The sequence below is a fragment of the Pieris brassicae genome, chromosome 14 (assembly GCF_905147105.1).
Source record: "Pieris brassicae chromosome 14, ilPieBrab1.1, whole genome shotgun sequence".
In the NCBI taxonomy this organism is placed as follows: Eukaryota; Metazoa; Arthropoda; class Insecta; order Lepidoptera; family Pieridae; genus Pieris; species Pieris brassicae.
Genome location: NC_059678.1, coordinates 3,378,364 through 3,392,737, shown reverse-complemented (window position 1 = coordinate 3,392,737; position 14,374 = coordinate 3,378,364). Strand labels below are relative to the sequence as shown.

The following is a 14,374-nucleotide window of genomic DNA, read 5'->3' as shown; positions in this document are numbered from 1 at the left end:
GGCGTGTTTAGATTCCTAGTTTAAGATTCGAGATATAGCGCTGTCTATTACACCCGTCTCGCAAATCCCAAATATGTTTTAGACATACAGGAGTTATACGATACCAACCTCCATTATTAGGCACTACCTACAGCGAATAGATCAACGCAACCAAAATGGAAAAACCATAGATTAAATACTATTTGTAGATTAAAACAAGTATACCAAAGATTCAAATTGCATTCTTAGATCATATTATCTAAAGAAGACTATCAGAAAATCATAGAGATAGAGATGTATTTAATTGTGATATAAACTTTATTTAACTGAGATATAAACTTTATTAAATTGAGATATAAACTTTATTAAATTGAGATATAAACTTTATTAAACTGAGATATAAACTTTATTAAACTGAGTATAAACTTTATTAAATTGAGATATAAACTTTATTTAATTGTGATATAAACTTTATATAATTGAGAAATAAACTTTTTTAAACTGAGATATAAATAAACTTTATTAAATTGAGAAATAAACTTTTTTAAACTGAGATATAAATAAACTTTATTAAATTGAGAAATAAACTTTATTAAATTGAGATATAAACTTTAACCCTGGGCTCCGTGAATACAAAGATCCCCCAGTCCCCACTGAAAACAATAGACAATAGAAAAAATGAAACTTACACACGCAAGCCCTGGGCGTTGATTAATAGAAACTTTTTTAACCGCGTTATTTGTGTGTCTCAATATTAATGCAAAAATATAACTTTTTTGTGACCCGTTTTGCTAAGCAAGTCTAAGTTTCTTACGAACGTTTCTTGTAGAGTTATATAATAAATAAAATTATTTTTATTCAATATAAGTATATATACAATGTTTAATATCCAGCTCTTGTATAAAAACTGAATACTTAATTCCATAACAACGTCTTTTAAATTATAAGTTTGATTTTTTTTAACTCTCTTTTTAAACAAGAATCTTATATTTTTTAACAAACATCATTACCCGTAACATATAGCAGAACAACGTTAACCGAGTCGGCTATAAATATATATTCATAGAATCATATTAATTCCACGTTATTAAAGGATTAATTAGTGATTGTCTTAATTTGGTGAGACCTCGATCCATCACCATCACCCCTTCCTACCATTAACAGTTCGAGACTATTCGGTTTTCTCCTGGCAATATGGCCTTAGCATTTGTAAATGATAGTTGACAGTCAGACAGAGTCAGACAGTTGATTTTGAGTTGGTTGAAAATGGATTTATTGATTTTGCAGTCCACGGTATCTGCAACATTCTCAACCAACCTCGAATGTCGGGGTCTTGAAAATATTTTAATAAAACACGATAATTTAGTATACATATATTTTAGTTTAGTATTCGAACGAGGTGGTATCGTAATTATATGTCTTCATAATAGCGTCGACCCAGTTGTACACCTGTGGTACATTCGTGAAGGCGACTGGAATACCATTCGCACCACATCTGTATCCCAGAACGACCAATCCCACCACAGCGAAGCGAGTGCCTTCAGACGACTGGAACATTATATAATATATCAAATTAGATGCGAAATTTTGTTATAAATATATATAAAACAAAGTCAACAGTGAAATCATCGTAAAACGCTTTTGCTCTTAAGTCTCGATAGATTATTTTCTGTTATGTAAATCATATATTTCTAAACTATTTATACTAAATACGTCAACAATCTAAGTCATTTGGCTTTGCTGTTCGATCAACTGGCTCACCATCTTTCAGGCCGCTAGTTAAACGAAGCCGTTTAGTTAAAAGGTTAGGCTGTTAATTGAACGGCTAATTAAGCTAGTTGGCTGCGACATATACATATGTTTGTATAGGTAATGTACTGATCCTAGTAATAATAGCCAAAACCTTCTTTTATTTTTAGTAAAAAAAAAAAGATTTTGCTGTAATGACTTTGTTCCCGGGGCAAGTGGATATTATACTTTATAAAATTCGGCAAACTACTCTATACTTACGGGTATAGGGCATATGAGGGGTGATCCACCATCTCCCTTACAATTACTTAAACCGATAACTCCTCCTGCGCACGTCAGGGAGTCGTCCATATTATAGGCAGATCCTACAATAGGTCGGAAGGCCCTTTCACATACAGACTTATCCAATAGTGGTGAAGATATCTAAAAAAAAGAAACAAAAAAATTAACCAATATTTTTTTTTATACGGGCGAGTGTTACGATAAAAAGTCCATCGATGGCCATGAAAGACTAGTAGACTGGAAAAGTCCCATGCTCCCTAAGTGGAGCAGAGGACATGCAGCGTAAAAGACCAGTCTGATCAGTCCTGGGTGGCTCTTTTAATTTTTCTCCACGTTCCTTCGCCTCTGCAATGATGCTTCGTTGCCAGGTCTGTTTTGGGCGCCTACGTTTCCTTTTCCCTTGAGTATTCCAGTAGAGGCCTCGATTAGCAATGCGACTTAGATCCCTCCGGAGCGAATGGCCCACCCATTTCCACTTTCGGCGTTTTATAGACCTGTCAATTGGCACCTCATTGCACACCTCCCATAGCTGATGGTTAAAGATTCTCTCGGGTAAGAATATTCCTAAGAATATTGAAGATGGCAGTGGTTTACAAAGACCTGGAGTTATTTGTGGTGCTATTTGTAACTTTCCACGTCTCAAAACCATACAGAAACATGGTCTTTATGTTTTTGTGGAAGGAAGGAAGAGTTTGAGTGTTCATACTTAACCCCTCATGGGCCACCAGTTCTATCTTTAGCGGATAGATGGTGTAAATTAAATGCCCAGATACTAAATAAATTAATATAGTTCAAAAAAGGATGTGAATTGTACAATGATCGTAGGTCAAGTGACATGAGTAAACAGAGTTGTATGAAGAATCTTCAAACGCCTGATGCGGGAAACGGCAATGTTCCCGCGATGGTGTTTTGGCGTAATATTTGCGGAGACGTTAAGTCTAAACATTGAGCTTGACTCATTAACTAAAGGTTACGATAAATATATGAAAAGTTATATCTAGTGAGTGAACAATCAGTACGATGACTTCCTGAATTGCGCTAACAAAAAGCAAAAACCGAATAAAAGGACCGACGAAAAAGTGAGTGGGGCAGAAAACAATATACACAGATAAAAGATGGACTTTAAAGACAACTATATATAAAAGACCAAGGAAAAGTAGAAGAGAGCACCCTAAAAAAGGTGGTTAACAGGAAGCGAATAGAGAAAATTGTTATAGACAGAGATATCATCTTTTCCCCGTGAAAAGGAAGTCGGAATATCGAATAACAAGAAAACGGACCTTGGAGGTCGGTCGATATCGACTACTGGTACTGGAATCTATTACGAAGGTTGGACATTGGAAACTGGCTGATATTTTTAATTATTTTTGGAAGTAGAGATGTGGGGTCTTTCTGCATCTTCTACTGCATTTACCAGTCTACCAGTACCGGCGTGTTAGCATCAACCATCCATGCATTCCAACACCCTTTGTTCGAAAACTACTGTCACAAGATTCGTTCTCACGCGCAGGCGATGTGCAAAGTCTATAGGAGACGCTTACTTTTTTCAAAATGACAGCATACTCGTCCTTATTAAAGTCCTTTTGGCCCCACCCCATGCTGTAGCACTCGGTCCCAGGTGGGGGCATTTTGCTTTCCAAACACGCGGTACCAATGTGAGGGACGGACAGGTCAAATGGCGTTTGCAATATTAACAATGCCACGTTGTTTTTGAACTGACCTGAAAAAAATATATGTTCATAATTATATAAGAACCAAAAAAACAGTGACGATACAAGCATTTAGTTCTGAGCCTCAGATTTCCGTATCTTTTTCGTACCTCACGGCATCGACCTACAAGCGAGTTTTAAATGCATATGCGTAACCATTTACAAGTAAGCGTATATAAGAACGAATTGCTGTTCATTTGTCTCCCTAAATCGAGAATGTCTTAGCAATTTGACTTTTTATCTTGAAATATTTGTAGAAGTTCAGGGAAGTTTTAAACGTGAGAAACGTGTAATGCTGTTTTTGTCGAAATTTTGTACTAAGGTTTGACCACATTTTACGTATATGTAGGTGACACGAGTTCACCGGGCAACAAGTAAGTAATAAATTATGTTAAATCATATTGTTCTGTGATACAAATTGTGAATCGGTTCAGTGGTAATAACTAAGCTTGACTTCCATGAGAAACGCTCTGTTGGGGAACTACGGACGTCGAGGCTGAATACGTATTACCATCCGTATCAGCGTGCCCATAGATAGCCACATTGTCAGAGAGCTCGCAGGTGCGTAGCTGGCCTTAAAAGATCAGTAAGAATCCCGTTTATATTACTAAAGACAAATGAACTTTTGAGTTACTTACGTCTGTTAAAATCGGAATGTATCACTATATCCTTAACGTCTCGTTCCTGGTGTGGAAACGCCTCGTTAGTCGTTTTCGTATCCCATTCACCAGCACGACACTTTACCTTTAATATATTTTTACAATTATAAAATAGTAAATAAATAATACACTAAACTAGATTAAGAAATATAAATTAAAAATATAATTGAATCAAATATGCAATTCTTATTGTTGACGGTACAATGGCTGCAGCGTTTTACGCCATTTGTTAAATTTGGTAGATTTAACAAATGGTTATTTAAAATTAAATATGTCAGGGAATGCTCGGATCATCAGGAAATGTTGCGATAAGTCAATTGTCTATTGATTTTTATTGTTGATTTGATTTATCATTGTTAATAGTTTGAAATCATTGATTAACGAGTCAAAGTACGAATAGTATTACGACTAATCAGACAGCAAAGGCGCCATCTTTACTTTGGGCAGTGCGTTCAGGGAACGCAGGAAACTACTGGTGGAGTATTCCGTGGAGCATTATGGTGATGAGACGTTGGACCGAGCTGGATCGTAGATTGTGTTAAAAATTCGCACATAGAAAGTCCATTGGTGCAGAGCCGGGGTTCCAGCCTCAGGGTTGAGAGTCGCAAACCACGAGGACATATTGAATGGCTGATTACCTGATTGGGCTTTAGCGCATGAACTTTATGTGCTGCAGTTATCACAACCGATTTGTGAATTAGTGAACCACCACCCAAATAGTCGAATTGTCTCCAATCTACACCATCGTTGCTGTAATTTAAAAATATGTGTTCGTGTACTAGTGTAACAAGTGAAACACACACGTAAGAAGTGAAACTTCTTTATGACCTTATTATTCGAAAATCGATCTACTATATGCAAATAAATTGGTTTAATAAAGTTTAACAAAAGGCTTTTATCATAGACTAGTAGTATTAATATTAATACAATGATTTCGTTTTACCTTATTACTACTAAGATTATTACAGAATTGCATTAATTGTTATGGTATTATTACTATCATTGCTATCGTTATTATATATTAATATATTTTTTATTAATGGCTTCGAATCTCTTCGAATCAACCGTGGTAGGGCCAAGAACAAGATACCGCGTAATGAAAAAATGTGACGCGTAACCGAAAAATGTGACGGTAATTTTTTTCCAGCGCCGATAAAGAAGTTGCACTTCAATAATCACCAGATTTAATTGACTAGCTGAGATTTATTATTAATAATTAAAAATTAATAAAAAGAAAATTGTAACGCTGGCAGCATTTCCTCGCTGTATGACGATTCTTATTCCTTAAGAGAGGAAAGCAGAGCTCTGGGGTCACCGATACCAGGCACCTGTGCACTTGAAGCCCTCGGCCCAAGAGTCCTCCAAAGGAACTCCAAAGGGAACAAAATCGAAGTTGAAGGAAAGACTAATTACTGTACTTTACCTTAGTAATGCAACCATCCAAGGATACTCTCCGAAGTCAGCATGAGTAAACGACTTCTTCAGGAAGACGGAAGGTGATGGGTTGCTATATCCACAACCGTTAGTTTTGGCGACTGGTGGTGCCTCCGTCGTCGTTAATATTTCGTCTAGGGGACAGCATTTCTTCAGGTAGTGGCAGGTCGAGGTTCTAAACGATAAAATAATAATATTCGGCTAATTCTCGGTTAAACCTGGAGAATTTTATTTAAATAATATTGGACAACCTGGGATGTGACCCTATTGATAATGAATAAAAAAGTAGTAACAACCTTTTTAGGCCTGGACCTCAGGTGACTGTTTCATGATTTGTCAATCTAATAGGTTAGTTGACTTTTTGGGTCTAAGAAAAACCGGTTTCCTCACGATGTTCCCTTAACCGAGCGAATGTTAAATGCGCGCATTCAAGTCCATTGGTACACAGCTGGAGATCGAACCTACGACTTTAGGGATGAGAGTCGCACGTTAAAACCTGCTGCACTGTGTTGAAACATGCTGAAAATCCCGAGTTTGATAGACACACATTGTATATAAAGGTATTTCTTTGTGTGTATGCAATTTTCGGAAGGTGACAAAGGGCAGGGAGCTCTGGAAGATTCGCTTCGATTTCGATGGCCAAGACACTTTTTGGGTCGCAGAGCCATCGGAATGAGATGTTAGTGCGGTGTTTCAACCTTTAGCTGATCGAATCACACCAATGGTCACTGAGGAGTTTAAGATAGGTGTAATGTTAATGTACAAGGTATACACTTTTTTCTCTATGTTTGCTGTAATCTTTGTTTTTTTTTAAACTCTATAGTTTATTTGGAATTAAGAGGCAAGAAGGTTAAATTTATGGAGTCACACACATCACATCACACAATCACAGCCCAGGTTGGCTAAAAAATACCTTTTAAGAGTACCCAACCTTACAATTTTCGGGTGTCATTTCAAAGCTTGAGGGTAAACAATTACCAAGGCGTGGAACATTTTATATGAGGTTTTTAATCACGTACACACTCGTTACTACAGTAAAGACAACGTAAGGAAACCGCCACGTGTTTTAATTAGCGTTTCGATTTAAAAATGATTTCGTATTTTAGTTACGGAAGATGTTAAGCTTTTCAACTATGATTGACCGAATTAGGCAGGACAATACGAAACGAACTGAATTTCCTAATATTCAAAGTTGTATAGGAACTGAAACAACCAACGCCAATATTAAACCAATACCTATACACATCCATTTTGGACAGATCAACTCCATCGCCTGTCTCAGCGCATTCGGATATCTTCACACATCGACCTTTGGCTTGTTGATCGGTTTCACAATAATCGCTCGGCACTGAAAAATATTAAAATTTCACTTCGTTAAAATGTAATAGAAATTATTTATTTGGAATTGAAAATGTCAAACAATGTTATAGTTGTAAAGAAACTAGTTTGTTTCTTTGTAATATACTAGATAGTTCAATTCAATATTATTTAATTGTGAGGTTACACGGCACAATAATGAAGGTATTTGAAACCGAGTCATTACCTGTGATGAAAAATGGATTCTTTACGATAATCGGAAGCGCTCAGCACAATGGTTGGATCCTGGCCAGCCAGCCAAATCCTGCCCCAAGCGAAAATTAACCCCAAAAAAGTTACTTGTAAGCGTTTGGTGGACTAGTGCCGGTGTTGTTCATTGCAGTTTTCTCAAATCTGGCCAGACTATTACGGCTGATGTCTATTGTCAGCAATTGCAAACCATGATAGAAAAGCTAGCGGCTAAACAAGATGTTTAGCCGCTTTAGGCTGGTCAATCGCTCCACGCCATTGCTACTTCACGACAACGCTAGACCACACACTGCACAACAGACGTCTACCAAATTAGAAGAGCTTCAATTGAAATGTCTAAGACATCCTCCGTACTCCCCGGACCTTGCTCCAACAGATTACCATTTTTTTCGAAATTTGGACAACTTCTTGCAAGGGAAAAAATTTAACTCTGATGGGGCAGTCCAAATCGCCTTCACAGATTTTATTGATTCCCGTCCGACTGGTTTTTTAGTAGAGGGATCAATGAACTACCTATGAGATGGGAAAAGTGCATAGAAAACAATGGTTCATACTTTGATTAATTAAATATATAATATTTAAAAATATTCGACTTTTTGTTCCTCCCATACAAAACGCCAATTTCATATGTAAGGACCTAATATATTCTAATCGTAGTGCAAATATACGTGGTATAAAATGTTATACCAAGAATAACCTAAGAATAAGCAAAATATCTAACGTCGGCGTAACTGTTCATACTAGCGTTATTCCAGCCGCCATCCTAGTATAAGTCTGACATAACCTAACTATGACTGACGGATTTTTTATGAAAGCCTTTTAAACAATGTTTTGAGAGGGAACAAGTTCATGGTAGATTACATGGAGATTCTGGCTATGCTTACACTCCTTATTTATTTACACCAGTACTAAATCCAACCACTCATACAGAAGAAGCATACAATTAAACCCACATTAGAACTCGTAATAGTGTAGAGAGATGTTTTGCGTATGAAAAAACAAATCAGGCGATTCAGAACATCAACAGAACCAAGATGTATATAGTATCATTGGCAGTCTTCAGGCAGGCAAGGAACCTATCCCTGATGATGGTGATAGAACCTGCCTCCGCCACCAACAGCACCCAAAACAGCGTGTTCTCTTGCTGCGTGGAGCAGCAGTGAGGGCCATATCTACTAAAGAAAACTTTTCAGTTTGATAGTACTTTAACAATTAAGTTATTTCAACATATAAAACATTATTCTTTTTAATTTTAAAACAGTTTTATTACATTATTCTATTGATTTTAAGTGATTACTAAAGTCGTTACTAGAATGTCTGTCTGTAATTTTAAATTTATATTATATTAGTGTTCTTTTTGAAGGCGCTCATTTTCCACAGCTTGAAAACTGCATATCTGCATATAAGGCTTCCCCGAAACTAAATCTATCTTTAATTGCTTTCTGTTACAAATAAGAGAACATTAATTTAGGCTCTGTCCTTGCACAACTAAAAATCAATTATATATTTTGATTAAACAATGTGGTTCTTTGAGATACAGATACTTGTTAAAATGTGGTTTACTTCTGTTCTGTTCTGTTCTTTACTTCCTCCTTTTTTTGTGTTCGTACTTAAATCTTGCTCTTAATTATGGACAGATAGGGTCGTAATATATTTCTAAAAAGCTGCTGTACCAAGATATGAGGTTATCGTTATAACTTGTAGATATAACTTCATTAATTATAAAAAAAAAACGAAGATAGGTACTAACTTGTGGGAGTTAAAAAAGTTCCAAGCCATTTATTTACGTTCTGAAGATTGTAATCCAATCCTTGACATCCCCACACCAGCAAGAACACCGCCACAATAGTCCTGCGAAACATGCAAAATTTTGGACATTATATGAAAGAAGTCTGGAGTATTAAGTGTCACATGCGCCGTGTCCGACTCCCGTATGTCACTCGTTTGACATGCGAAAGTCATACTTAACGGTATGTCTTCACTAAAAATTCCTTAAAAGGTTTAAAGATCAGTGTCTACCGAAGCATATGCTAAATTAATATCGTGATGTTATATTCCTACTAATATATAATATATTTAATTTATCGATCGCCGTGATCAAAGACATCATACTCCGCTCTCTTGCCACTATCAATGTTTCAGCCATTTTGGAGCCAACAGGCATCGCTAGACGGGCGGGTGGAAACGTTAGTCCCGGCTCACCTCCCTCGGCCAAACACAAAAGCTGGCGTGGCCGCAGAGCGGGCGGATAATAATACTGATTTCCTTCAACTTTGATTTTGTACCCATTGAAGTAGACCTTAGGGCCGTGGGATTCAAGAGCACAGACGCTAAATATAGATTTCAGTTGGAGCGTGTTTAGTTTATAAAAAATACCATTAAAAGATCTTTGAGAAATGTCTATTATTTATTATTTGAGTACTAAAACATATAATTAATATTAATTGTAATAATAAATTGTGATGATGTGAATAAAGTAATGTAACTGTATATTTTTTAATGATGGAAAGTTTAGATGGTACCACCTATTCTGTATTTTTGAACTATATTCTTGCAAATATATTATTATCATTATAAAATTAGCCAAAAAGCTTTTAAACATTTAATTTCCATGTCAATAAGATTGCGATTGCACTCTACGTAGGTTAGTAAAATATAATGACGTCTTACTTGGAATTCCCCGAAATAATATCAATAAAATCCAAAATGAATATTCGAGTTCGGGGTATCTAATAGGTACATTGTTTTTGTCTTGTACTCGTGCAATGAATACATTCATTAAAAAAATATACTACAATTGAATTGTTATTCAAATTCGACTCGAAAAATGCAAATCGAAAAATATACTTAGAATTACAGACGCGCATCTTAAGTAAGTATCGTAATTCAGCTGCAGTTAAATATGTATCTCGAAGTTCTTGTTAGGTCGAAAACTTGATTTTGCATTGACATTATCGAGATTCCACTGTATTGTAAATATGATTGTCTGGATTATATAATTTATTGTATAACAAACATTTCATATATCGGCCACTGCACATCGAAAATGTAAGAGTCTTTTATTCAACGTTGATCTTATTCTCTTTGGAAAATGTCATAGGTCGTGCTGTTTAAGTGCATAGGCGCTTTTAAATATTTCAATTGGCGCCTGGTACAAAAGCTTGACGTACAAAGGTTATACTTAGCTCTTTTCTTTTCTCTATAAAAGTACTCAAAATGCTTTAAAACATTCAAAGATTTGTCTACCAAAGATATGTCCTATAAGAATATCCTTACTAATATTGTGAATTAAATTGTCTATAGGTATATATTTAATGTTAAAATAATAAAAATATGTATCGGTCAATGGACATCTGTAAAAATCTCATTAAAATCCTTCACTTCATGCTAATGAACTTGAAGCGCTTATTAATTCTCAAAATATCGTGCACTTATATGTTTGAAACGAATACTTTATACAATAATAATAAATAACGTTTATAGATTCGTTTAAGTTTATATAAATAAATACTCACTTCATTCTCCACACAATTGTTTTGTCCACAAGTGTATTATAAACTAAAATAATCGACAAACATTAATGAACGAAAATAAGATATAAGGAAAACGGGATATTGCATACGGGTTTTTATAGTGATGTCGTCAGTCGACAAACTTAACAGTGTTTGAGACGATAACACACATAACAACAGTGTTATACCGACCCTGAGGTCGTGTGTTTAAATCGCTGTGCATTCTCATTTTTGCACAATTAACACTTACTAAAAAATATCGTGATATCGTGATGTCTTAAGCCCCAACATTGACGTGTACCTATAAAATATAATAAGACAGACATAAAGAGAGAAATTATTCTTGTTTACAATGTATTACAGTCAAACCTGAGTAAGTGACTACTAATCCCGGATCCCGTCATTTTGCCCTCCTAAAACCTCTATAATTGAGAAACATCATCATGAAACCTGTAAGTTTACTATGTTTCATGTTTCTCATTCTTTCACGCGTGAACCTCTATAAGTGCCTATACCTCTAAGCGACAGTTAAACCCATTTAACTTTTGCTATTTATGACTCATTTTTACATTTCGAGGGACTCTTATTTAATTCAAACCAAATGTACGTATTTTATTATTTTGTTTAGTTCTATAGATCGCTATAAGTGAGACAGACCCCTTCTGTAACTCGTGTTAGTGAGAAACCTCTATAAAATGAAATCCCGGTCCTTTGAGCTCTCACTTATCCAGGTTTGACTGTATTTATTTAATTAAATGTTTTTATACAAACATCTCGTCTCAGAAAAAAATGAGCGCAAGAGAGGTTAGAACTTTTAGCAAGGATATGATTATCTCTACTTACATAAGAGGAGTTGTAATATTACTAGAGAATATATTTTTTTTTCTATAAAATAGGGGGCAAACGGGCCCACGGGTTAAGTGAAACCGCCGCCCATGGACACTGCCAGAGGGCTCGCGAGTGCGTTGCCGGCCTTTTAAGAATTTGTACGCTCTTTTCTTGAATGACCCTAAGTCGAATTGGTTCGGAAATACTTCAGTAGGCAGCTGGTTCCACATAGCGGTGGTGCGCGGCAAATATTGCCTTGAAAAACGCTCAATAGTAGAACGGCGGACGTCGAGGTGATACGGGTGGAATTTCGTATTCTGCCTCGACATCTGATGATGAAACTCAGCTGCAGGAATTAATCCAAACATCTCCTCTGAACACTCCATGGTAAATGCGGTAGAAGATGCAGAGTGACCCCACATCTCTACGCAACGCCAAAGGATCGAGCCGCTCGGAGAGGGATTGGTCATCAACGATTCGAACCGCTTTTCGTTGGATACGGTCAAGTGGAAAGAGCTGGTACTGGGGAGCCCCCGCCCAGAGGTGAGAACAGTACTCCATGTGGGGCCGTATTTGCGCTTTATAGAGTTGCAAGCGGTGGCCCGGAGTGAAGTACCGTCTCGCCTTGCTGAGCACACCAAGCTTTTTGGAGGCTAATTTACCCTTTCCCTCCAAATTACCGCTAAACTGAACGTCGTTCGATATGTCAACGACAAGTATTCCGATGCTGGCTGTGGCTGGTATTTCAAGAAGAGTGTTTTCGAAAAGAGGAGTAGCGACAAAACGCGCAAACTTGTGTCTTCTTGGGGTTAAATTGGTTAGGTTTACTGACCGACTGTGACTGTGACTTACAACAATGTCAGTGAAGAATGTGTATCGTATTATGTGTGTGATGAAAACAGCACGATAATTGACGACGGAACTGACCTTCTTGATATGAGGAGAAGCGTGCAAAAATATTTTAATTTATTTTATTATTTTAATCACTATTTTAACGTATTCCAACAGTTTATCTTAGCTGTTCTCTCGCCTATACTTAAATATAAGCAACTTTTCATGATACACAATGTGGAATTTCATAATATCTGGGTTTGACTTTAAATAATTTTCACTATTTATTCCCACTTGATGTTTGTTTTTTATTCCTGTATAGTTTTGTTTTAATAACTATATGTAATATATATTTTTCCACGTCTTGCCTACCTTATCTAATTTAATATTAAAAAAATGCTTACAATGGTTGCGTGGAAGAGATAACTCGAAAGCGATAAGGCCGCCAGTTGCCCTCCATTTTATTTATGTTAAATTTTTCTATTGAAATTCAACGAAGTGTTACCAATAAAATAATAATAATAAAATCACAGATCGACGCTTTCTATAAAATATTCAAAAATCAAATTATGCAAACATTCAATACATAAATATAAATACTAGGATGAAACAGATTAAATACTTTGGTGTGATTATTGATCAAAATCTAAACTGGTACGCCCATCTTGATGCAGTAATAAAAAGGATACGTAGGTTAAGTTGGATTTTTTAAATCTATGTCATGTAGCAGAACCAAACATCATGTATACCGTGTAAAAAACATTATTTCAATGTGGGGTGGTTGTGCGAAAACCAAAGTTCTAGCACTTTAAAGTGCTAGAACTTTGGTTGGTTGGGTGCTCAGAGACGGTAATAAAAATAATGTTACTAAAAAAAAAAGTTTTCCAACTGAAGAGTTGTTCATGTCTTGCGAACTACTGACTATGCGCCAGATCTATATTCTCCGTTGTGTCCTTAGGAGACACGCAACCTCTCCACATAGAACAGATACACCTCAAAAAGGACCCAACATAATATAATTAGCTACACAATTTGCAAGACTATCTTTGCACGTAATCAATTCAACAATCGCTCAGCTTATCTCTATAATAGTTTAAATAAAACCCTTAGCTTGCATAATCTTACATACCACAAATCTAAAACAACTTTAAACCATTGGCTCGGTACACTCAACTATAACAAAATTGTTAAAGCCTCTAATATATTTTTTTCCTTAATCTATCTTTCATGCAACACGCGCACACATTTGCTTCGTCTTCCAAAACTCACATAATTACATGGTCATCATAATATATTCATTATTTTTATAGTACCCTCGTTTTTAAAACCAATTGTGTTGGTTACTCTTACTAAAACTTTGTAAATTTAAAAAAGAGCGAAGCTTCCCTAACACTAGGGCGGCCTTAATCGGTACATATAGCTAAACAAATAAAGAATTTTGAATTTTTGATAAATTACAATTGCAATAAATATACATTTATCTATCTAAGTTCGCGATCTTCCGACTTTGACCGATTCACGATTATTGCGATGCTGTTTGCGATTGTGTAATATATACATAGAACGTGTTAAAACCATTAAAAATGGAGTGACAATGACGGTGATCTCGAGATTCTAGCTCAGTTATCACAGTGGGATGATAACCAGGGTGAACAAGAACGATTTTTATTTTGATTATAATAACCAGTTTTAAAAGATTTTAAAATGCCTAATACTACGTGAACGGTGGATTAATTGGAAGAAAGAAGAAAAGGTATGTAGAATTGTGAATGTCGAGCAAAATTGAAAGATGTGTTAGCGGTAGTTGATCTAGTTCTTAGGGTAG

At 35.9% G+C, this 14,374-nt stretch overlaps 2 protein-coding genes across 2 annotated transcripts in view; both read right to left on the bottom strand.

Annotated features, from left to right (window-relative positions):
• LOC123718059 (phenoloxidase-activating factor 2-like) overlaps positions 1-14,374 on the bottom strand; it is a 66,108-nt gene that overhangs the window by 20,615 nt on the left and 31,119 nt on the right. The gene's annotated exons all lie outside the window — the stretch shown is intronic.
• On the bottom strand, positions 1,346-10,991 carry LOC123718069 (phenoloxidase-activating factor 2-like). Its single transcript, XM_045674458.1, has 9 exons — positions 10,894-10,991; positions 9,129-9,229; positions 7,049-7,160; positions 5,802-5,987; positions 5,017-5,128; positions 4,358-4,463; positions 3,552-3,730; positions 1,990-2,151; positions 1,346-1,527 (listed from the first exon to the last, which is right to left on the bottom strand). The coding sequence occupies exons 1-9, from the start codon at positions 10,896-10,898 to the stop codon at positions 1,363-1,365; spliced, it is 1,128 nt and encodes a 375-aa protein (XP_045530414.1). The 5' UTR covers positions 10,899-10,991; the 3' UTR covers positions 1,346-1,362.